Source organism: Chionomys nivalis, chromosome 19 (genome assembly GCF_950005125.1).
Source record: "Chionomys nivalis chromosome 19, mChiNiv1.1, whole genome shotgun sequence".
Lineage (NCBI taxonomy): Eukaryota > Metazoa > Chordata > Mammalia > Rodentia > Cricetidae > Chionomys > Chionomys nivalis.
In genome coordinates this window covers 11,290,301-11,312,718 of record NC_080104.1, presented here as the reverse complement: position 1 = coordinate 11,312,718, position 22,418 = coordinate 11,290,301, and the positions used below count along the sequence as shown (strand labels likewise).

The window sequence follows — 22,418 nt, the reverse complement described above, 5'->3', positions numbered from 1 at the left end:
TGACTGTGTGGTATCCCCTGGCTCCCAACTGCCAGGACCCCTTTCCCCTCAGAGTCTGCTGCGATGAGCTGCTCCAGAAATGAGTGCTGGTTAACTCTCCTCTCCTGCCTAGAAGAAAACAGAGCAGAGGCACAGACATGCTGGAGCTCAGTGTTTGGTTGAAAGCGTCACCTCAGCCCCTAACATCCTTCCCAAAAATGTCTGGGATGCTCAGTTGGAAGTGTCACCCCAACCTCTGACACCCATTTTGGAAATTTGGGTGGAAAGCTCCATCTCAAGCCCCCTCCCCCGCGAGTTACCTCAGTCCAGACTCTATCTCCGAGAAAGCCTGCCAAAAGGTGACCCCTCCCCAGAGAGGGTCAAGACCACTCCCTCAGGCTATTTAAACTGCCCCCCCTCCAGAAGGAACACATGGTCTTTCCAGTTCTTCTCTCCCTACCCCTCCATGTTTTCCCAGAGGGACACCTGAGAGTGTTGGCATCCATTAAACCTGGGCTTTTTCTAATTTGGTTTGATTTGGTCTGATTTGGATTATTGCATCTGCAGAGAGGCTTGTCAGGTCGGAAAATCTTTACACTCAGGTCCTACTCCCTACAGGACAACAGGTCCTACCTGAGCAAGGCTGTGCCAGGGTTCCCAGCTGTAGAGGAAGGTTCCATCCCCGTGGCTAGCTCTCTGGCTGTTGTCTCTGCCTCAGGAAGTGCTGGGATCCCATTTTCTGGCATGTGATTCCCCTACCAGACTGAAGCTTTCACTACCTCAACTGAAGCCCTGATTTGTCAGTGGGCATGCCCCAAGGGAATGCAGAGAACTTGGCCCTAACTGAGCAATCAGAAAAGACATCCTTTTTAAAATTTACGACATTATTTGTCAGGAGCCATTTTCCCCAAGATTATAGCAGGGACCATTGTCCTGGGGATGTTTGCGAAGAGCCCTACACCCCAACTGTATTGAGAACTGTTTGTTGGTGGAGACCACCCCACACCCAACTATCTTGAGAGCTATCGGTTAGAGGAACCCGCCCCACATCCCAACTATCTAGAGAATTGTTTGTGGTTGGAATCACAAAAGGAACGATTCCGCTTGCATAGAGAACACTAGGTGTGACAACTCGTGACCTCGTGACCTCGTGACCAACTCGTGACCAAATGTCGACTGGTGACCATTGCTGCAAGATCCCTTCCTGCCCTCGCCATGCCCCTGCCCCCATCCCAAGACACATTCCTCATTTAAGGGCTATATAAGCCACAACCATTATGCTAATAAACAGAGACCTTGACAAGAACTCTGCTTGGTCTCCTTCCTCTTTCCCGCCCATGTCTTTTCAGATAGCGCCTCTTCGGGACCCTGGAATAACTGACCTGCCAGGCGGGTTACAACCCTAAAATAACTGACCCGCAGGCGGTTACAATTATTATTCTAGGGCACAGCCATGAGAAGGTCAAGAGAGGCCTGGCTTCCATTTACCCTATAGCTGTTCCAAGAAAGACCACCCAAGCACCACCCAGGGAAGGATCCTCCTAACAGTACAAAGCCCAGTATACACCCATCCCATTTCACCAAGACAGCCCTACACAAATGTCAGCCAATCAGGGTCCTGAACCTAAAAAAATCCTTTACCCCGACCTCTGTTGTTATAAAAACCCAACTCCAATTGCTTCCGGGGCTCTCTGATCGTGCCAATGCGTGAGACACATGGAGAGTGCGAGTTCGAACTTGAATAAGAAAAAAGGTTCTTTGCTTTTACATACAGCACTCAGTATCCTTGTTGGTTACCTGGCCATAACAATTATTATTTTGATTTTATTTATGTTATGGTTGTTTTGTAAGCATGTTTGTGCATCACTCATGCCCTCAGAGGCCCTGGGCCCGAAGTAATCGACGTGAACAACATGGATGCTAGAAGTTGAATCTGAGCCCTGTGAAAAGCAGCCAGACTCTTAACCACTGAGTTAGCTCTCAAAATCCATAGTATTTTTTTTCTTTCTTTTCTTTTTTTTTTTTTTTTTTGAAGACAGGGTTTCTCTGAGTAGCCCTGGCTGTCTTGGAACTCCGTGGACCAGGTTTTCTTCAAACTCACAGAGATCCACCTACCTCTGCCTCCTGGGTGCTGAGATTAAAGGCGTGTGCCACCACCACCACCCAGCTCTTTCTTCACTCTTCAAGATTTATTTACTTATTCACTGTTCTGCCTGCATGTATGCTCACTTGCCAGAAGAGGGCACCAAATCTCTTTATAGATAGTAGTGAGCTCCTATGTGGGGCTGGGAATTGAACTCTGGACCTCTGGAAGAACAGTCTCTGAGCCATCTCTCCAGTGCCCCTGCTCCATATTATTTCCTTTAAAAATTATTTTAAGTTTATTATGAGTTTTTTCCTATGTGTACATTTGTATAGCATGTTGTCTGGTGTCCTTGGAGGCCAGAAGAGGGGTTTGAATGCCTTGGAACTGTAGTTCCAGGCAGCTGTGAGTCACCATGTGGGTGCTGGGAGCAAACCCAGGTCCTCTGGAAGAGCAGCCAGTGCTTATATTTGTTGAGCCCTCTCTTTAGTCCTGTATTATCATTTTCTAAATATTTTGTTGTTGTTATTGGCTTGAACTTGCTCTGTAGACCTGGCTGGTCTCAAACTCACAAAGATCCGCCTGCCTCTGCCTCCCAAGTGCGGGACTAAAGGTGTGAACCACCACTGCCTGGCTTTAACGGTCTGTTTTTATTTATGTGTGTGCACGTGTGTATAGTGCCTGTGGAGGTTAGACCCGTGTCAACATGCTCTAATGTTTGTTTTTATTTACTCGTGTGTGTGTGTGTGTGTGTGTGTGTGTATAGTGCCTGTGGTTAGACAGCATCAAATCCCTACAGCTGGAGTCACAAATGAGCGTGCACTACCCAACACAGGTGCTTGGAATTGAACTGGGGTCCTCTGGAAGAGCAGCCAGTGCTTTAAACTGCTGAGTGTCTCTCCAGCCTCTAGTCTTCCTTTTCAAAGCCTCGTTTCTGGGGCGATGCCTGATGCAAAGGGGCTGACCAGGAGCCATGGTGTGACGCTGAGTACACACATACACTTGCCATGCAGAGAAACATGACCTCAGGGTAGACTGTAACCACACAGTACGTGACCCACTTCACTCACCAAGTGTGTTATATCTGTGGAGAAGAGACCAGCTGAGATCCTGTCCTCTCACCGCAGGCTTTTTCGATCATGTTAAACATACACAGAATTCCCACTGAACACTTACCCTCTTCTGGGAACAGGAGCCGTTCCTAGTTGCAGCAAAATCACGACAATCACAGTTACACATTTTCCCAAATCTTTGGCTGTATTGCAATGGTTGTTTCATTTTGTGATCTCCAACTGAACATTTCCTAACCATGGATTAACAATATAGGTACTGACTGGTTTAACAGTATTTATCCAACATAACAAAATAAACTGCAATTTGTTATACTTTTTTTTTTACAAAACATTTTATAAATATTTTTACAAAATGTATACAAAGCAATTTCAAGTGAGACGTACTATACAAATGAAGGTATTTAAGCAAATAAAGCCCACACCACACTGACAGCGAGTGACCGTCCTCTGAGCCGGCCAGCCTGTGAGGCCTCCCTAACCTAACAGAGTCTACTAAGTTCTGCAGAGCTAAAGGATTTCCTTTTCGTAATTGCCAGTTCAAATTTTGCTTCATCTTTAGGCAGTACTTAAGGACACAGAAAATCAATGCGTAATAACAAATCCATACTTTGCCACAACAACAAACAGATTAAAAACAAAGAAAAGGTGATTTTTGTTACTGAGCGCGAGGACTCGACTAATGAACCTGAACCACCAAGGGCTGGCCACTGAGGCAGGGTGCGTGCCTTCACCAGAGGGGGCTCGTACACGAGCTATGACCCACGTGGTGGGACCTAATCACAGGGTAAAACACATTCTATGATCTTCATCTGCCATTATCTCGAGTCTTTCCCCCGTGAAAGCGAACTTACATACAAGGACACAAAATTTACAAGTTTCATTTTGGTACGTTAGGCTTTCCATTGTGGGAGCAATGTGAGGGCTCACAAGCCCTGCGATTTGACAGAGAGGAAAGCTGGGGGTTGGGAGGAAGAAAGAGGTAACAAATATACACGAGACTTTGCTCGTCTCAAGAATTCCACTGATTTGCAATAATTACTGTAATTCATTGTAGCCATGTGCAGGCATCCAGGGGCCATCGTGACTTAGGCAACCAGGAGGCTATGAGAAGAGTCTGTGACATCAGAGGGCTAAGGGCAGGCTGTTAGCCCAGGGTGGCCCAAACAGAATCTAACTGGCAAACAACTCATTTTTCTAATGTGTTATAATACAGGAAGGAAGTCAGCAACTTGGACATTGGCACAAATCAGGAAAAAAGGTAACTCTAAGACAGCCCAGATTCTCCTATTCGATTGGCTGGGCCGTGGACTGGGAGAAGGACACTGCTCTGCTGAAGACTGGCTGTCTCACAGGGCTTCTTCCTGTAGTGGACAGTGGGGTGGAAGGGACATACAGTCTGCTGTTGCTCAGTTTCTTTTGTTTTGATTTTAAGACAGGCGTGACTTATGTAGCCCAAGCTGGCCTTGAACTCCTGACTGCTGGGATTACAGGTGTGTGCCAATATGCCTAGATTTTTGCTATGCTATTTGAAAAGAAAAAATCAGAAGCCTCCTTTCCATTACAGGCCAATCTGGAAAAGAAACGCTCAACATGATGACTGTAGGGGCCATTCCATTCTGGGATCTAGTGAAGTGGAAACCAATGGATGCATTTCTACAGCCAGGGGGATGAACAAAGGGAGCAAACCTTCACAGAAACACAGAGGGTCAGACAGGTGGGCGGGGTGGCAGGAGCACCATGACCTGGCTTTCTCAGCAATGGTCACCATGATGTGAAGAATGCAAGAAGTATCGGAAACACTGTGCCCTGGGACAGGCCCACGAGAAGAGAAAACTGGGCAACATTCCCCAAAAAGGACATAAATAAAGAGGAAGGCTTGCTAACTCGAACATGGGCCACCCATGGGGGGGTCCCCCTCGTTCTGGTGGTGACATCTGGCTGTTGCCCTCCCTCGGTTTTCTGTGCTGGGAATGATCAATGCCAGTGTTGACTGCTGGTCTCAGAAACAGGAAGCACAAACAAGGCTAAAGTCCCCTTCCCAAAGTCTAAACTGATAAAGGGAGCAGTTTCCAAGTGACAGCACTCACTGCTGGGCTGTTTGCTGAGGGCAGGGAGACAAAGGTTAAGCAAAACAGAATTCAGCAACAATCAAAAGCACAGGGTGCGTTGACTTCACCCGATTATAAAATGCAAAATTCTTTTAAGTTGCACACTGACCCTGGCGGCTCCAGCAGCCTCCCTAGCCCGCTGTCCTTGAACTGGTTCCCGGTGTTCCCTACTGAGCTTGGGTGAACTTTCAAGCTGCATACCTGGGGCTAAGAACAGAGTGTTCTCAGACACAATTCAACATGGATACGCTAAAATTAAAAAAGAAAAAAAAAGTTTTGCTTCTTCAGCAGCAGCATGACGTAAACACTCGGTTGTTCGGGAGGGAAGGCAAGCCTACAAATGGTCTGCGTAGATGCTATGGACGTCTGGGCCAGGGCTGTGGGGTTCCAGGCAGAGCAACTGGCCACCCACTGCTCAGAGAGCACTGAGCCCTGGGGAAAGTCATGCCGACTTCCCTTCACAAATACCCTTTCCCCCAAACAAAAACAAAACCACTAGTTTGGAGCTGCAGTGAGAATTCTGTAAAAAAGTAGCTTCTATAAGTCCTGTTTGATTTTTCTTTAATAAGTCTGTTCTTTTGAAATGACCTGTGATTGTCGAAATTTTACCCAGGGTCGAGTGTACTGTGGTCTCGCCGAGTGACAACGCTAAAAACAAGCGAACCGTGAAACAAACGAACAACAATGGCCATAAACGCTTTCGGAACACGTGAAATGTGTGGGGCCCATCGGACTGCTTTCTAGAGAGAGATGGGTTGACTGAGGGTCTCCCTGCAGCCACGACGACGCGTATTGCTCTTCAAAAGAACAGGGTCGAGATTAGAAAGAATAACCTGTGATGGAGGACCAAGCAGGCTGGAGACAGGAGATGTTCCCACTGGCTTTGCTGGGAGCGAATGTAACCGGTCCGGGGTTGGGGAGGGCGGCTGCTACTAACACTCAAGGATACTATTTACAGCTGCTTCTAAAATGGAGTCCGTCTCCACGACGCCTTCACTGTGGTCCGGCATGAACTTTTCCAGGCAGTTTTCTTGCGAAGCCATTGGAGAAAAGCTGGGGAAGTCAAGGTCCACGGCGCCGCTGGCTGCGGGGTCACTCTGTGGCCGCCCCGCCTTCTTGAGCTCCAGAATGTTCTTAAAGGTTTTCTCTAGGCTCTTGGTGAGCTGGAGATCCGGCTGGGGCTCACCCGACCCTTTCATGATGTCTGTGTGTAAAACCTCATTCTTTGGGGAATTCCTCAGGGTTTTGTCCTGGAAGGAGTCGAGGCAAGGCATCTCCAGGTGCGAGCTGGCCAGGATGCCCGGGAGCTTGCTCTCGGCATCATGATCCGGCCTGGCCATAGTCTTGCGGTGGCCGTCGGGGCCTGGAGAGCACCCGCTGGCACTGGCAGGGTCCCTCCGGCTGCCCTTGTCCTCAGGTACACCCCGGTATTGGCCTAAGCCCCCTTTGTCATATTTCAGTGTTCTACCGTGGCCTTCCGACTTTTTAGAAACGTTTCCCTCTGCAGAGACCACGGTGTGGTTAGGCACTAGATGAAACTGGTCATGATTCGTTGCTTCTGCCACGCCTGGCTTGGTTCGGTCTCTGCTTTGGGCCCTGGGCGCCTGATGGAGCGAGCTGGCTTTGCTGCGATGCTGGTCACTCCTGTCAAGTGGTGTCTCAGGTATAGCCTCGTCAAGTTTGAAGGAACAACAGAAATCGGCCTGAAAACCCTCTGGAAATAAGAGCAGAAAGAGATTAAATGGTCAGAGTGAGGACCAGCCCATGACAAACCCTAATTAGGAGCAGAGGGCGGTCCCTCAACCGAGCTAGGCAGAGCCTCTTCCCCTCTGCTCATCCCCCTACCAGCACACCCCACAGGACGACTTCACAGAAACACGCAGAGACAATCTAATGAGGGGCATCTTCTCAAAGTAGCCAAGGCTGTGGGGCCAGCTTCCATGTGGGAAGCTTAACCTGGGTTTTCTGCATGCAAAGGAGGTCCTCTATTTACCAAGACAGCCACAAGCCTATCCCCCCATTTTTCTTTTGTTAAGTGATTTTTTAAATTTTTTTTTAAAAAAGATATTTGTTTATAATACATATATTCTGTCTGTGTGTATGTCTGCAGGCCAGAAGAGGGCACCCGACCTCATTACAGATGGTTGTGAGCCACCATGTGGTTGCTGGGAATTGAACTCAGGACTTTTGGAAGGGCAGGCAGTGCTCTTAACCTCTGAGCCATCTCTCCAGCCCCTTAATTGATTGTCTTCAAGATAAGTTACAGCTTCAACTTGTTTCCTTCCTTAGAGCAGCAGGCTTTGTGGCAAAGGGGGTGGATACACCTTGTCTCTGGGTAATGGCGCTTATTGACAGGCGACAGGGCTCCGCCACTTTTCCCAGATCATAAAACTAATGGCAAAAGGCACACAAAACAGTATCTGATTAGAAGATATCGACGCATGGAGTGGCCATGTCTGAGTGTGAGGGCTGTACCCTTCCTTGTCAGGTTCCAGGAGCCAGGGGTGACAAGAGGCATCTGTGAGGACCTGAGGTAGAGGCTGCAGCAGCAGGGCCTCAGGAAGGAAGGAGTGATTTCATCTAGAGCAGACTGCACAGCACATATGCAATCGCGAGCTACAGGGGATAGGGGCTACAGTGTAAAAAGGATTCAGTCTGACTGATGGAGGTGGGTCTTGTATTTATCTGTTGATTTCATTGGTGAATTAATAAAGAAAACTACTTGCCCCTGATAGGACAGAAAATTAGGTAGGCGGAGTAGACTAAACAGAATGCTGGGAGAAAGAAGCCGAGTCAGTGAGTCGCCATGATTCTCTCACTCCAGACAGACGCAGGTTAAGATCTTTCTTGGTAAGCCAGCTCGTGGTGCTACACAGAATATTAGAAATGGGTTAGATCAAAATGTAAGAGCTAGCCAATAAGAGGCTGGAACTAATGGGCCAGGCAGTGTTGTTATTCCGGGTAAAGCTAGCCCGGTGGCGGGATGCAGCCCCGCCGCTCTTATTACAACATCTGACAGACACTTACAGGCCTGCTCTCGAGGCTGTGACACGGTAAGACAAAGTGGCAGGGTCACCAGGAGCTAATCTACCAAAGGCAGAGACAGACGCCCAGTGTTGTGCTTTCCTGGGACACACAGTATTTCTTCCAGACTCGTCCACACAGTATTCGTAAACCTCCTGGCCAAGGCAGGCCTAATGCAGAACCTCAATGTTTTTTTTTTTTTAACTTTTCTTTTTTTCTTAGATGATAGATTAATGATCTTACTGAGTCCCAGACATGTACACTTCACAAGCGATCATATGAGCACAGAGGCTCAACTAGAAGTCTGTTGATGCCTGCATGCCAGAAGAGGGTACCAGATCTCATTATAGATGGTTCTGAACCACCATGTGGTTACTGGGAATTGAACCCGGGTCCTTTGGAAGAGCAGCCAGTGCTCTTAACCACTGATCCATCTCTCCAGCCCAGCATGTGATTCTAAAATAATTTTTATAGATGGTATAAACACTTATGTTCCATGGACTATGGTGTTTATGATTTACAGTTTCGAATCTCAGCTACTCAGGGGACTGAGGCAGGAGCATCACTTTAGACACATGAACTTGAGATCAACTTGGGCACCTAAGCAAGGCAGAACAAAGTGTTAGAGCTCAGGCTGGTGAGACGGCTCAGAGGCTGAAGTATTTGCCACACACCTGACATCCCGAGACCGACCATGGATCTCACAGAGAACGAAGTGATGCCCAAAAGCTCTCCTGTGACCCCACACGGGCGGGCGCTGTGTCCTGGGTGTGTCTAGCCACACAGCCATATACAAACATTCACAATAATGTTTTTTGAAAAAGAAAAAGAAAACTGCTTGTTCTATTTATTTTATTTTGAGACAGGGATTCTCTATGTTGTCCTATCTCTTCTAGAACTCACTTTATAGACCAGGGCAGCCTCGAACTCAGAGATCCCCCTGCCTCTGCCTCCAAGTACTGGGGTTAAAGGTGTGCACCACCACTGCCCAGACTTTTTGGTCTATTTTAAAATGCTTTTGAGCTGAGTGTGGTGGTATGGTCCTATAATCCCAGCACATGGAGGAAGAGGCAGAGGCAGGAGGATGGCGTTTTCTTCCTTTGGTGCCCTCCTCTCTCTCACTCATAGCCCAAGGTGGCTAAAAATTTGTGATCTTCCTGCCTGCCTACACCCCCCAGTGCTGGGAGTTTGGGCCAGTGTGATCAACAAGTGAACCCCAGGCTAGCCAGGACTACATAGTAGTGAGACTCCTATCTTTAAAAAGAGGAGTGGGCTAGAGATATGGCTTAGTAGTTAAGTCCATGTACTACTGGTCAGAGGACCCAAGTACATTTTCCTGCAGCCATGTTTGGTGGCTCACAACTGCCTGCTCACAACTCCTGCTCCAGGGACCCAACACCTCTGGCCTCCAGGCACCTTATACCTCAAGCGCATTTATCCACACAGGCACACACATAAACACAACTGAAAATTCAGGGTCTGGAAAGATGGCTCAGTAGGTAAGAGTGTGTACTGCTCTCCAGAGGACCTGAGTTCGTTTCCCAGCAGCTGTCTCAGGGGGTCATACTGTTTCTGACTCCAACCCCAGAAAATCCAACACCACTTCTGGCCTCTGAGTGTACCCGCACTTGCATAACATAAACATACATGCCCCACTAACTGAAAATAAAATAAAATCCTGAAAAAGAGAAAAGAATTAAATCTAATTTAAAAAGGACAGATTTGAAGCTGGGTGTAATGGCTCACACCTTTAATCTCAGCACTTGGGAGGCAGAGATAGACCCTGTGAGCTTGAGGTCAGCCTGGTCTATACAGTGAGTTCCAGGACAGCCAGAGCTACACAATGAGACCTTGTCTAAGCAAACAAAAGCAAGAATGAGGTGGTGAGGGGAGCTCAGGTTTGGAGAAAGTCTGGACTGCATGTAGGAGGTGGGACAGAGAAAAGCCTCTCCGTGGGGCACTAGGGCTTCTGGCTCAGGCCTGGGCTATGCCTCACTGATAGTTTCCTAAGTGTGCCTTTCATTTCCTTACAGGCGGATAAGCCTCTGGTTTAATTTAGCTCTCAAAGACTAGAACAATCGGCCGGGCGGTGGTGGTGCACGCCTTTAATCCCAGCACTTGGGAGGCAGAGGCAGGCAGATCTCTGTGAGTTCGAGACCAGCCTGGTCTACAAGAGCTAGTTCCAGGACAGGCTCCAAAACCACAGAGAAACTCTGTCTCGAAAAAACCAAAAAAAAAAAAAAAAAAAAAAGACTAGAACAACAGGTTTTGAAGTTTAATAGGGGAAACCATTAAAATTAAAAAAAATTAACTGTTGGTTTTCCCTTCCCAGAATTCACCGCAGGTCACACAGATCCCCAAAGGCCGCACTGCTCAGGGACTATTACCCCCTGCCCCATGATGTTTCTTACCAGGATCCACGAGTGCCAGACGCTTGTCCCGAGACAGGGAAGCTCTTTCCTCCTGGTTGAACATCCTGTCGATCATCACAGTCTCGGCAGAGGGGTTGATTCTCTGAGGAGGAGAGAGCCAGTCACTTTGTATGCTTTGACCAAGGGAATGAAGCACCGAGAAGTGAGTTTGGCGTCCAGATACTCTAGCGCTCCCCCATCACACATGTGCTATGCACGAGAAGCTATGACATTTGCTGCTGTTTGAAGACAAGGTCCCATGTAGCTTAGACTAGCCTCAAACTTGGGGCGATCATCCTGCCTCAGCTTCCTCCCCTCCCCCCATAGAAAGGGTTTCTCTGTGTAGCCCTGGCTGTCCTGGAACTGGCAGAGATCCACCCCTACCACTTGGCTAGACCTGGTTTTTAGAGCTAGGGTTTCACTTTGTAAGCCTGGCCAGCTTCAGCCTCACAGAGATCTGCCTGCCTCTGCCTCTGAGAGCTGGGATTAAAGGTGTGCCTGGTGAGGCAGTCTTATTAAGATGGCTCAGACTAAGTCTCTCTCTCTCTTTAAAATCAGAAATGGTTGTTGGTGGCTTCTGCCACTGTCACCGTCAGTGATGGCTAACTGGAAAGTTGTCCTCTAACTTCACACATCCCTGCTTTATAAACTACGCTCTGGGTGTGGCAGTCCCTGAACCCTCTCTCTGCGCCTCGGCTTGGCAGACCCACTCAGGCAGCCATGTTGGGAGCACACTTTTACCATGGCGTCTTCTAGGAGCAGGAATCGGTATTTGTTCAGCATCGCTTGGGTCCTTTTAAGGAGCTGAGTGGCAACTTCTTCAAATTCATTGTCCACTTTAAAAAAGAAAAATTGAAAAGAGAAAAAAACAGTAAGAGAGACTGGTCTGTTTCTTGAGACTGGCGGCATGGACTCATTCCCACAGCCTACCCACCCGCAGCAAGGACGTGCTACAGATACCCCCCTTGGATAGCCTTCTCTGCTCACACATCCTGCACTGTGCGGTGAGGAACTCAGGCTAATACAGCCCGGGAAACCAACAGCGTATTACCACTGCTCTAAGAAGTCCAGGACGGAAGGGCACTGCACAGAGCCGATGAGCTGGTTCCCTCAGCTTTGTTCCTTCTCAGAAGCAGGGTGGACAGAACGATGGACAAATAAAGTCCATCTGTCTGGCTGGGGGGACACAAACCAGTCCATGACCCTTGCAGGTCATGATTTATAGCTCTGGGTTTTGACTTTTAGTCTCAAAAAATGTCCTATTTTCCAATTCCTTCTGTCTCAGAATCTTCACAGTTCTTTACTGCTGAGCAGGAAGCCACTCATCAGACCTCCCCGGAAGCCCCAGTGGGTCTGGAGACAGAATCTTACTCTGAGGTCAGAGGCCCTGGATCCAGACCAGTGGCAGTGGAGGAAGACAATGTCATGGAGAGTTGGCAGGGGGAGGGAAAGTGGGGTGCTACCAAATCCCTGCTATTAGACTTAGACAGACAACAGGTACAGGCCAGAATGAGTGGGGTTCTTGGGCTAGAGAAGGGGCCCTGTCCCCAACCTTGTCAGTTTCCTGAAACCCATACAATGACTTAGATTTACTTTGGGACCTCAGGGAAGTAACTAATTCTTGGACCTGGTACAACGGCAAGAGTCAAGTTCTTGTGCACTGCAAAGTACCTGGAAGAAAGCCACCCCACTTACAGCCAGCAGCCTCACCGTGCGCCCCTTTGGACCAGTTACAGCCCGACCCAGGGGCTGGGGCACTGAGTACACAGCAAACAAGCTACACCGTGGTAAGAGCCACCGGGCTACAGGCAGGAGTGCTGTGGGCGGGCAGCGGCGGCTCACCTTTCCGCAGGTCTTCCTCCGTGGGCATGGAGCCCTGGCACACGTGGTAGGACAGCAGTCTCTGCACTGTGTCACTTAGTGATTGGAACTGGCTTTTGTCAGGGGTCACGGCATGGGCTTGGTCCCTCTGCAACTGTTGGAGGATGCTTTCAGAGGAGACAGAGAGTTCAGGTAAGGTTACATCAGGAGAGCATTAGTCAAACCATTTATTAGCAATGCTAGTTCTTCTTTCTTTCTTTCCTTCTCTTTTTCCTTTTTTTTTTTTTTTTTTTTTAATCCCAAGACAGGGTTTCTCTGTGTAACAGCCCTAGCTGTCCTGGAACTAGCTCTTACAGATCAGGCTGGCCTCGAAGTCACAGAGATCCACCTGCCTCTGCCTCCCGAGTGCTGGAATTAAAGACGTGCACTACCACTGCCTGGTAGCAATGCCATTTCTATAGTACAGCGGCTATGCATTTTCCACACCTGTATCCTGTACACTATTTCTATGACCCTAACCTCAGAAAAACAACGTGTGCACCAGGATCAGTGTGCGGTTGCTCAGAGAGACAGACGCATTCTCTTCAAGAACAAAAGAGCAAACAATGCACTTAATCTGATCTGTTTACTGGCCCCGATGAAAGCAAACTGTAGGAAATGATTTTCAAAGTAATCAACATGCCCTGCCCCCCTGGTGTAAGTGTGCACACGCATCGAGGCACACAGGTAGAGGTCAGAGGACAACCTAACATCTCTCCTTCTGCTGTGTGGGCTCTAGAGACCAAACTCAGACCACTGGGTGTGGTGACAAGCACCTTTCCCCTACTGAGACATCTCATGGGGCCCTGACCTTGCCTTTTTGAGACTGGTTCTCTCAGTTGCCAACAGCTGGCTAAGCAGGCTAAGCTGGCCAGCCAGAGATTCCCAGGGGTCCACCTGGCTTTGCCTCCCAGTCTGGGATCAGAGGGCTGGCTGCTGTGCCTGGATTGGTTTACACGGGTCAGGGAGTGAACCCTCATCCTCATGCTTGCAGAGCAAGCACTTTGACAACGAGGCCATCTCTCCGGCTCTCACTGTGAGGACCAGGCTGGTCTGGAGCTCACTGTGAGGACCAGGCTGGTCTGGAGCTCACTGTGAGGACCAGGCTGGTCTGGAGCTCACTGTGAGGACCAGGCTGGTCTGGAGCTCACTGTGAGGATCAGGCTGGTCTAGAGCTCACTGTGAGGACCAGGCTGGTCTAGAGGTCACTGTGAGGAACAGGCTGGTCTAGAGCTCACTGTGAGGACCAGGCTGGTCTAGAGCTCACTGTGGGGACCAGGCTGGTCTGGAGCTCACTGTGGAGACCAGGTTGGCCTTTAACTCACAGAAACCCAGAGATCTCTTGTTTCTGCCGTCTACATGTTGGGATTAAAGCCCATTTTAGAAAGGCTAACAAACTCACCATTATAGTGGGGTGTGGGGGTGTATTTAGAGAAAACAAGGGACCCTAAGATACCCTGAGAAAAACCGAGAATTTTTCCTTTAGAAGCACGACTTACAAAGCTCCTTTAGTCAGCTGTTTGGTGGCAGGCCTCTTCTGTCCCGAATGACCATCCACCTAAAATAAACCACAGGAAAAGTCACAAAACAGATCTAGAGATCAAGGCTGCTGTGCTCCAAGAGCTCCCTGTTATCTATCAACAAATAAGACTTTGAAACGTGTCCTGCTGAAAACCCAAACAAGCCAGCGTGGCCAGCTTCTTTGTAGCCAAGAGCACCAGGGCTAAGTCTACAGGAAGCTGTACAGCACAGCAGCTTCCAGCAGTTTTGGGGAAGAAGCCAAGGCCTTAGAGAGCTAGACACAAAACAGCTTCCCTTCCTTCATGAGATGAGTAGTTTGAAAAGCCTTGAGATTTACAGGTACAAGGTGAGTCAAAGGACCAGGCAAACAGCTGCTTCACGCATTCATGGTTGGTCCTCATATACAAACAGAACAAAACAAATCTCCATGTTCACCATGAACAGACCCACTTTGCTTGGTTTCTGAGTCTTGCTATGAACCCTGGCTGCCCTGGAACTCATTAGAGACCAGGCTGGGCATAGACTTGTGGGGGCAGAACCACTCCTAATAAGACTGTTGTGATTTCCCGTCTGTGCAGTGTTGGGGATTGAGCCCTGGCCCTTGTGCAAATGCTGGCTACTGAGTGACATCCCTGTGATGGTCACTCTCGACTGTCAACTGGAGAGGATCTAACATCCCTCTGGAAAGAAACCTCTCGGCACATGTGGGAGGGAGTGAGGAGACTGGGCTGAGGTGTGAGGGCAGACCCTGCCCCATGGCCTAGGGTCCTCGATGAATGAGGAGGACGGGACCTGAGCACCAGCAATCGCCCAGATTCCTGACCGCAGAAACAGCCCCTTCACACTCCTTTACACTCTGCTATGACGACGTTCTTCCCCAAGGGACTGTGCTTTCAAAGTGTGAGCCCCAAACCCCTTCCTCCCTTAAGCTGCTTTGTCAAGTATTTTGTCCCATGAATGATAAAAGAACTACAATCCCAACCCTACGAGTGCAGCTTTTTAAGTGTCTAGCATATGTTGGCTGCCGGTGTGTGTGTGTGGGGGGGCGTGTGCACGCGTGCGTGCAGCACTTCTGAAGGTCAATCCCAGGGCCTTGCACACACTCCAGGGCCTTGACTATGGTGGATTCATGAGGCACCGGGAACATGTCAGGAACAGCTAAGAAAGATTCATCGTGGAAACATGAATGTGGCCAGCCTGCCCTCCTGGGAAACCTTCAGTGTGGTGTTGCAGCACTTGGAGACTAGCTGTGTGCACAGTGCCTCCGGAGACCACACACTCATTCCTTTAAAGCCGCGAGGGCACGCAAACACCAGTCGCCTACCTGCACAGCTGTCTGGCTAGGGGATGATCCAACCGAGTTTTCCTGCTGTGGCTGTGTAGTCCCCAAGGATGCTGGCATCATTTTGCTTCCAGAATCCTGTCCTATTAGAATGAATGCAGAGGACAGTCAGGTCCAGCATGTGCATGAAAGGGCTTCTTTCTTCTTTCTTATTTTGAGGTAAAGTCTCACTTTGTAGCCCTGGCTGACCTGAAACTTGCTAAGTAGACCAGACTGGTTTTGACTGTACAGTGATTATCCTGCTTCTGCCTCCAGAGTGCTGGGATTAGAGGTGTGGACCACCACCCCCAGCCTGAAAGGGATTTCTTGATAAAACCTGTGGGGAGGAAGGGAGCAGGACACTCTGATCTATCAGCTATGGAGGTAGAGATAGGTGCTATTCAACTCTGAGTAGGAATCAATAGAGAAACTTAATCTACGAGAATAAACGGAACTGCAAATGCATATGTAGTTTCCAGTTGTCTGTGGTCTGAGAACGAGGCCTCAGCCTGCAGTCAGTACTTCAGAACTCCAAACTACACCTGCAGGAAGGAGGCCCAGAGGGGATTCTGAAGGATGCTCGAGCTCCTATATTTGATTATGCACTGAGCTGGCAAGAACGGTTACTATGCGCACAGCTGTGGGCAAAGGCTGCTTTGCCTTAGCATGAGAGGAGTCGAGCAGCTACTGTGAAGCACCGTATGCAACCTACAGGTCTCCAGTTTGGGGGTGGGGCTTCTGAACACGCATGCACATCGCGACATGGGGCTAATGACAAGGTTCTGTGTGCCTTGCTCATCAAACCCAGAGCTCTCCCTTCTCAGAGGTGCCCTTCGCTTTGGGTGGGAGGGGACGGAGGAAGGGAACGACAGGGCAAATCCCAGTTCGGGGGCTCAGAAGACAGACTCTGAAGGCAGAGGGAGGCAGCGGCTCATGTTTCAGGCACTGGGAGGATGGGGCAGACTCCGGCAAACTTTTGCAGAGGCTCCTGACCTGGCAGTGCTGTGCTCGAGAGCCCAGGGATCTGCGCTGGCCTCAGGCCATCTGTGGTCTTGGACGTGGGAATGGGGGAGGTCTGGTTCAAACACTTTTTCTGAGCCTGTAGACCAAAGAACCAAGAAAAATGTTAGTTTCGCTGTTAAAAGTAGAAAGCGATTGCTTCTTTCTTGAGATGTGTTTAATGTGTAAGAGTGCTTTGCTGTGTGTATGTGTACGCACCACATCTGTACCCAGCGTGTGTATGTGTACGCACCACATCTGTACCCAGCGTGTGTATGTGTACGCACCACATCTGTACCCAGCGTGTGTATGTGTACGCACCACATCTGTACCCAGCGTGTGTATGTGTACGCACCACATCTGTACCCAGCGTGTGTATGTGTACGCACCACATCTGTACCCAGCGTGTGTATGTGTACGCACCACATCTGTACCCAGCGTGTGTATGTGTACGCACCACATCTGTACCCAGCGTGTGTATGTGTACGCACCACATCTGTACCCAGTGTGTGTATGTGTACGCACCACATCTGTACCCAGTGTGTGTATGTGTACGCACCACATCTGTACCCAGTGGCCAAAGAGGCCAGAAGGCATCACACCCTTTGGAACTGGAGTTATGGATGGTTGTGAGCCACCATGCAGGGGCTGTGAACTGAACCTGGGGCTTTTACAAGAGCAACAACTGCTTTTAACTGTTGAGCCATCTTTCCCGTCCCAATAGATTACTTTAAAATAGATTACTTTAAAATGCCAAACAAGCAGTTTGAGGTACTGAACGCCTTTAATCTGAGCAAGAGGGAGAGGCAGGTGGAACCCTGTGAGTTTCAGGCCTTCATAGAAACACCCTATCTCAAAAACATAAAACAAGTGCTAGACAATATTCATTTTTTAAAAACATTTATTGTTTGTTTTTAGAGGCTGGACAGGCGTCATATGCCTCAGATGAAGTTACAGGGAGTGCCGATCACCAGTCACATGCTGCCAAGCGAACCCAACTTAGGTCAACAATTTTTTTTTCTTTTTTTTGGTTTTTTGAGACAGGGTTCTCTATAGCTTTGGAGCCTGTCCTGGAACTAGCTCTTGTAGACCAGGCTGGCCTCAAACTCACAGAGATCTGCCTGCCTCTGCCTCCTGAGCTGGCCTCGAACTCACAGAGATCCACCTGCTTCTGCCTCCTGAGCGCTGGGACTAAAGGCATGTGCCATACCGCCCAGCCTCAACCAAATTTCTTCCTTCCTTCCTTTCTTCCTTTCTTCCTTCCTTCCTTCCTTCCTTCCTTCCTTCCTTCCTTCCTTCCTTCCTTCCTTCCTTTCTTTCTTTCTTTCTTTCTTTCTTTCTTTCTTTCTTTCTTTCTTTCTCTTTCTTTTCTCTCTCTCTCTCTCTCTCTCTCTCTCTCTCTCTCTCTCTCTCTCTCTCTCTCTCTCTCTCTCTCTCTCAGATTTATTTATTATGTATCCCTGCAGGCCAGAAGAGGGCGCCAAATCTCATTACAGATGAGTACATGTGGTTGCTGGGAATTGAACTCAGGACCTTTGGAAGAGCGGGCAAAGCTCTTAACCACTGAGCCATCTCTCCAGCCCCATCAACCAAATTTCTCAATGTCTGCTTGGTGTCACTTTCAGGTTAACTATTACAGAAAGAACACTCTAAAAACATTCTTCTATCACAATGGGAGAGTTTCCGAGTATATCTATAATCTATAAGCTCATGGAATTTTTTTTTCTCTCTCTTCCTCCCTCTTTGGTGGGGGCAGCGTCTCACTATGCAGCCCTGGCTGACCTGACACTCACAATGTCGATCAGGCTGGCTGGGACGTCACAGAGATAGATCTATCTGTTTCCGTCTGGAGAGTGGGATTAAATGCATGTACTACCACACATGCCAATTTTTTCTTCGAAAACAAAACCACGATGCTCCCAGTATCTTAAGGGACTAAATCAAAATCAGTGCATTAGCCCATCTCAAGCATCCTGACTTCCTGCTCTCACAGCCGTTCAGAGGAGGGGGAGCACTTGCTTCATCTCAGCTACAATGGACACACCCTGCTTTACCTCACGAGCAGGAAATGAATGGAAAATGAGATTTCTTCTTTTTCTTTCTTTCTTCTTCTTCTTCTTTTTTTTTTTTTTTTTTTTTTTTTTTTTTTTTTTTTTTTTTGGTTTTTCAAAACGCAGCTTCTCTGTGTAGTCCTGGAACTCACTCTGTAGACCAGGCTGGCCCCAAATTCACAGAGATCCACCTGCCTCCCAAGAGTTGCACTCAGCTGGGAAATTATCTTTTATTTATTTATTTTTATTTTTCAAGACAGAGTTTCTTTGCGTAGTCCTGGCTGTCCTGGAACTGGATCTGTAGACTGGTCTCAAACTCAGAGATCTGACTGCCCCTACCCCTGAGTGCAGATTAAAGGCCTGTGCCGCCATGCCCAGCCCAGGACAGGATTTTTCTTAGCAGTTCCTGGGTGGGGTCTGTACACATTCCACATACCAGGTCTGACCCGATGCCTGTCAACACACACTTCCTTTCTGTGTAGAGTGTGCATTGCTCTTATGCCTGCCTTCTGGTGAAGTCATACTTTGTACAATGTTAACTTTAGGTGACAAGAAATTAGGATCTGCAAATTCAACTTAATACTAGCCTGAATAAAATAGAATAACAAAAATGAATCTAATCTTTAAACTGTGTCTCCCTCCCTCTGCTCTTTTCCTTCTCCTGTGTTCAGAAAGATTAAGCCCAACGGCCTGACTACTGCTGGCGACTGCTCCACTCTGAACTCAAGGTCTAAATTACTCATGCTGACTTTGAATGCGCTCTAGGGCCCAGGCTCCTGCACTCTTGATCCTCCCACCTCACCTTTACAAGTAGCTGGGAATACAGGTACATGCTACCCAGCCTGGTTTTCTTTCCTTTTTTTTTTTTTTTAAGATTTATTTATTATGTATGTATACAGTATTCTGTCTGTGTGGATGTCTGCAGGTCAGAACAGAAGAGGGCACCAGATCTCATTACAGATGGTTGTGAACCACCATGTGGTTGTTGGTAATTGAACTCAGGATCTTTGGAAGAGCAGCCAGTGCTCTTAACCTCTGAGCCATGAGCCATCTCTCCAGCCTCCTTTTTTTTTTTTTTTTGGTTTTATGAGATATGGAGCCAGTTCTGGAACTCACTCTGTAGACCAGGCTGGCCTTGAACTCATAGAGACCCCCCTGCCTCTGGGATCAAAGGTGTGCACCACCACCAGCCAGCTTATTTTTGGTTTTCTAAGAGAGAGTCTATTGTGTAGCTCTGACTATCTTGAAATTCACTGTGTAGACCAGGTTGGCCTTGAACTCAGAGATCTGCCTGCCTCTCCCTCCCTCGACCTGGGATTAAAGGAGTGCTCCATGACAATTGGCTATTTTTTCTTATTTTAAAATTTATGTGTATGTGCACAACATGCCTCTTCTCTCCTGCATACTTGCATGCATGCGAACACAGTCACAAACACATACACGCACGCGCACACACACACAAAGGTTGGTGTGCTCCATATTTCGTGATTTAACTCTCCTCATGATCTGACAATAACGTACAGGCAGCGCTGGCTCCTGGCTCCCGTGCAGACCCCACTGCGCTTTCGTCACAGTTCACCTTCACTTCCTGTCATCTGTCTGTCAGTCAGGAGACCCCAGGTCCTGTCTAGTCAGTATGGTAGGAGACGAAGCTGGGGGATGCCATTTTAAAAAATTTTTATAAAAACAATTAAGTTTGCTCCAAGCTGTAAGAATGACTTTCATCTACCGCTTATGCCCCAGAAATACTACGCTCGCCTCAGGGTCACTCATCTCCGTCCTGTCTCTCTAACTACAACTGCATCACCCCCTCCCTCCAGTCCCTCTCATGGACCTGCCTCTTTGTTCTCTCTAATTCACAGCCTCTTTGGCTTAATCCTTCCCTCTCTGCTGCACGCTCTTGGTTGAGGCTGTGGTCTCTCAGCCGTGTTGCCACGTCTGTGTCAGGCCTCCCGGCCACAATGGCCTCTCTCACTCTTCCTTCTATAATCTGCCTTAGTCGTAGTATTCTGTCTCGGCCGCAGACAGGACTAGCACTCAGCCTGCTCAAGTGGGACTAGGCATTTAAAACTGTGTGGTTTGAATGAGAACGGTCCCCATAGGCTCAGAGATCTGGATCCTAGGACCCCAGGGAGTATGTGGGAGGCGTGACCTTGCTGGAGGAAGTGCATTGCTGGGGTAGTTGCAGGATGTGGTGGCACAAGCTGTTAACCCCAGCAGAGCCTTCTAGACTAGCCTGGTCTACAGGAGAGCAGTGCTGTGTGGAGAGACCCTGCCTTGAAAAGCTAAAAACTTTTAAAACAAAATAAAACGAACAAAAAAACACCAAAAAACTATTTACTTCTACTGTATATGCATATGTCAGTGTGTTACGTGTACACATGTGTGAGCATGCAATGTGTAAGCCTGTGCATGTACTCAGCAGCCAGAAGGGGGCAGCAGGTGTCCTTTCTGTCATCTCTGCCTGTTGTCTCAAAGCTGGAATTTTCCAGGCTACAAGGGAGCAATCTCCTTTAACGTCACAACATATGACAGACACTAGACTTGTTACTTGGGTTCTAGGATTCTAAACCCAGTTCTCAGTACTTCCAGATAGCAAGTACTCTTAACCACTGAGCCATCTCTCCCTCGTTCTGTTTTCTTTATTTTAGAGCCTAGGCTATCCTTGAACTCACAGCAGACCCATGCCTCAGTCTTCCAAGTGCTGGGATTACAGCCACGACTGACTACACCCAGCTCTTAGTCTATTGCAAGTGACTCCGCACTGTACAGCTCCCAGGCTAGCTCCATCACACTGCACAGCTCCCAGGCTAGCCCCATCACACTGCACAGCTCCCAGGCTAGCCCCATCGCAGGCTAGTTTCCCTTTCTGACTTCTCCTGTGTGTGCTCCCTCTACCGTGCTGAGACTGCAGCTTCCCTGCTGACTTCCCACCCAGCAGCTGTCCTTGGCTGCCTCAGACCTGATGACCACACCTAAAACTCGGCAGCTTCCTTTACAAGTAAGAACTGCCCTCCCTCCCCGTTTCTGCCGCTGCCAGCATCTTATGTCGTTCTCAGTCTCCAACACGGCAGCTAACCACAGGTTCTAGCTTCGTTTTTTTTTTTTTTTTTTTTTTTTTTTTTTTTTTGGTTTTTCGAGACAGGGTTTCTCTGTGGTTTTGGAGCCTGTCCTGGAACTAGCTCTTGTAGACCAGGCTGGTCTCGAACTCACAGAGATCCGCCTGCCTCTGCCTCCCAAGTGCTGGGATTAAAGGCGTGCACCACCACCACCGCCTGGCCAAAAATGTGTAGCCGAGGCTGGCCTCGAACTCCTCCTGCCTCTGCCTCCTTCAGCAAATCCTACCGGCGTGAGCCACCACAACTGGCTAGCTTCGTTTTAAATCCATGTACTTCCCACCATAGGACACACAAGTCTTCACTATTTCACATTTAGGTTAACACTATGACTATTTTTGCTTTTTTTTTTTTTTTTGAGACAGGGTCTCACTAGCCGAGATGGTTCTGTAGCCATAAGCCATGGTTAACCTTGAACTCCTGATCTGGTGTCAACTCCCAAATGCCTGGACCATGTACAGGTGTGTGTCCATGCCTGGACTATGACACTGACTTTCTTATTTGTTTTTGAGACAGGATCTTACTATGTAGCTCTGGTTGTTCTGGAACTCACTATGTAGAGCAGGCTGGCCTCAAACTCATCAACATCCGATTTGCCACTGCCTGTGTAGTGCTGGGAACGAAGGTGTGTGTCAGAACACCCAGCAACAAGGCTCTATTTTTATTTTTATTTATTTATTTATTTAATTTGGTTTTTCAAGACAGGATTTTTCTGTGTAGCTTTGTGCAGCCTGTCATGGAACTCGCTCTGTGGACCAGGCTGACCTCGAACTCAGGAAACTCGCCTGCCTCTGTATGCCCACTGTCTGGCTCTGTATGCCCACTGTCTGGCTCTGTATGCCCACTGTCTGGCTCTGTATGCCCACTGTCTG

The 22,418-nt window shown here is 48.5% G+C and overlaps 1 protein-coding gene across 1 annotated transcript in view; it reads right to left on the bottom strand.

Annotated features, from left to right (window-relative positions):
• Positions 1–3,309: 3,309 nt before the first annotated feature.
• Positions 3,310–22,418, bottom strand: part of Bicral (BICRA like chromatin remodeling complex associated protein) — a 98,517-nt gene continuing 79,408 nt past the window's right edge. Inside the window, exons 7-13 of the mRNA XM_057794546.1 lie at positions 16,374–16,479; positions 15,384–15,484; positions 14,038–14,096; positions 12,521–12,666; positions 11,420–11,514; positions 10,679–10,781; positions 3,310–6,957 (exon numbers count right to left, since the gene is read on the bottom strand). Of these exons, the coding sequence (XP_057650529.1) occupies positions 6,176–6,957; positions 10,679–10,781; positions 11,420–11,514; positions 12,521–12,666; positions 14,038–14,096; positions 15,384–15,484; positions 16,374–16,479 (1,392 nt within the window). The 3' untranslated portion in view covers positions 3,310–6,175. The remainder of the gene's footprint in view (positions 6,958–10,678; positions 10,782–11,419; positions 11,515–12,520; positions 12,667–14,037; positions 14,097–15,383; positions 15,485–16,373; positions 16,480–22,418) is intronic.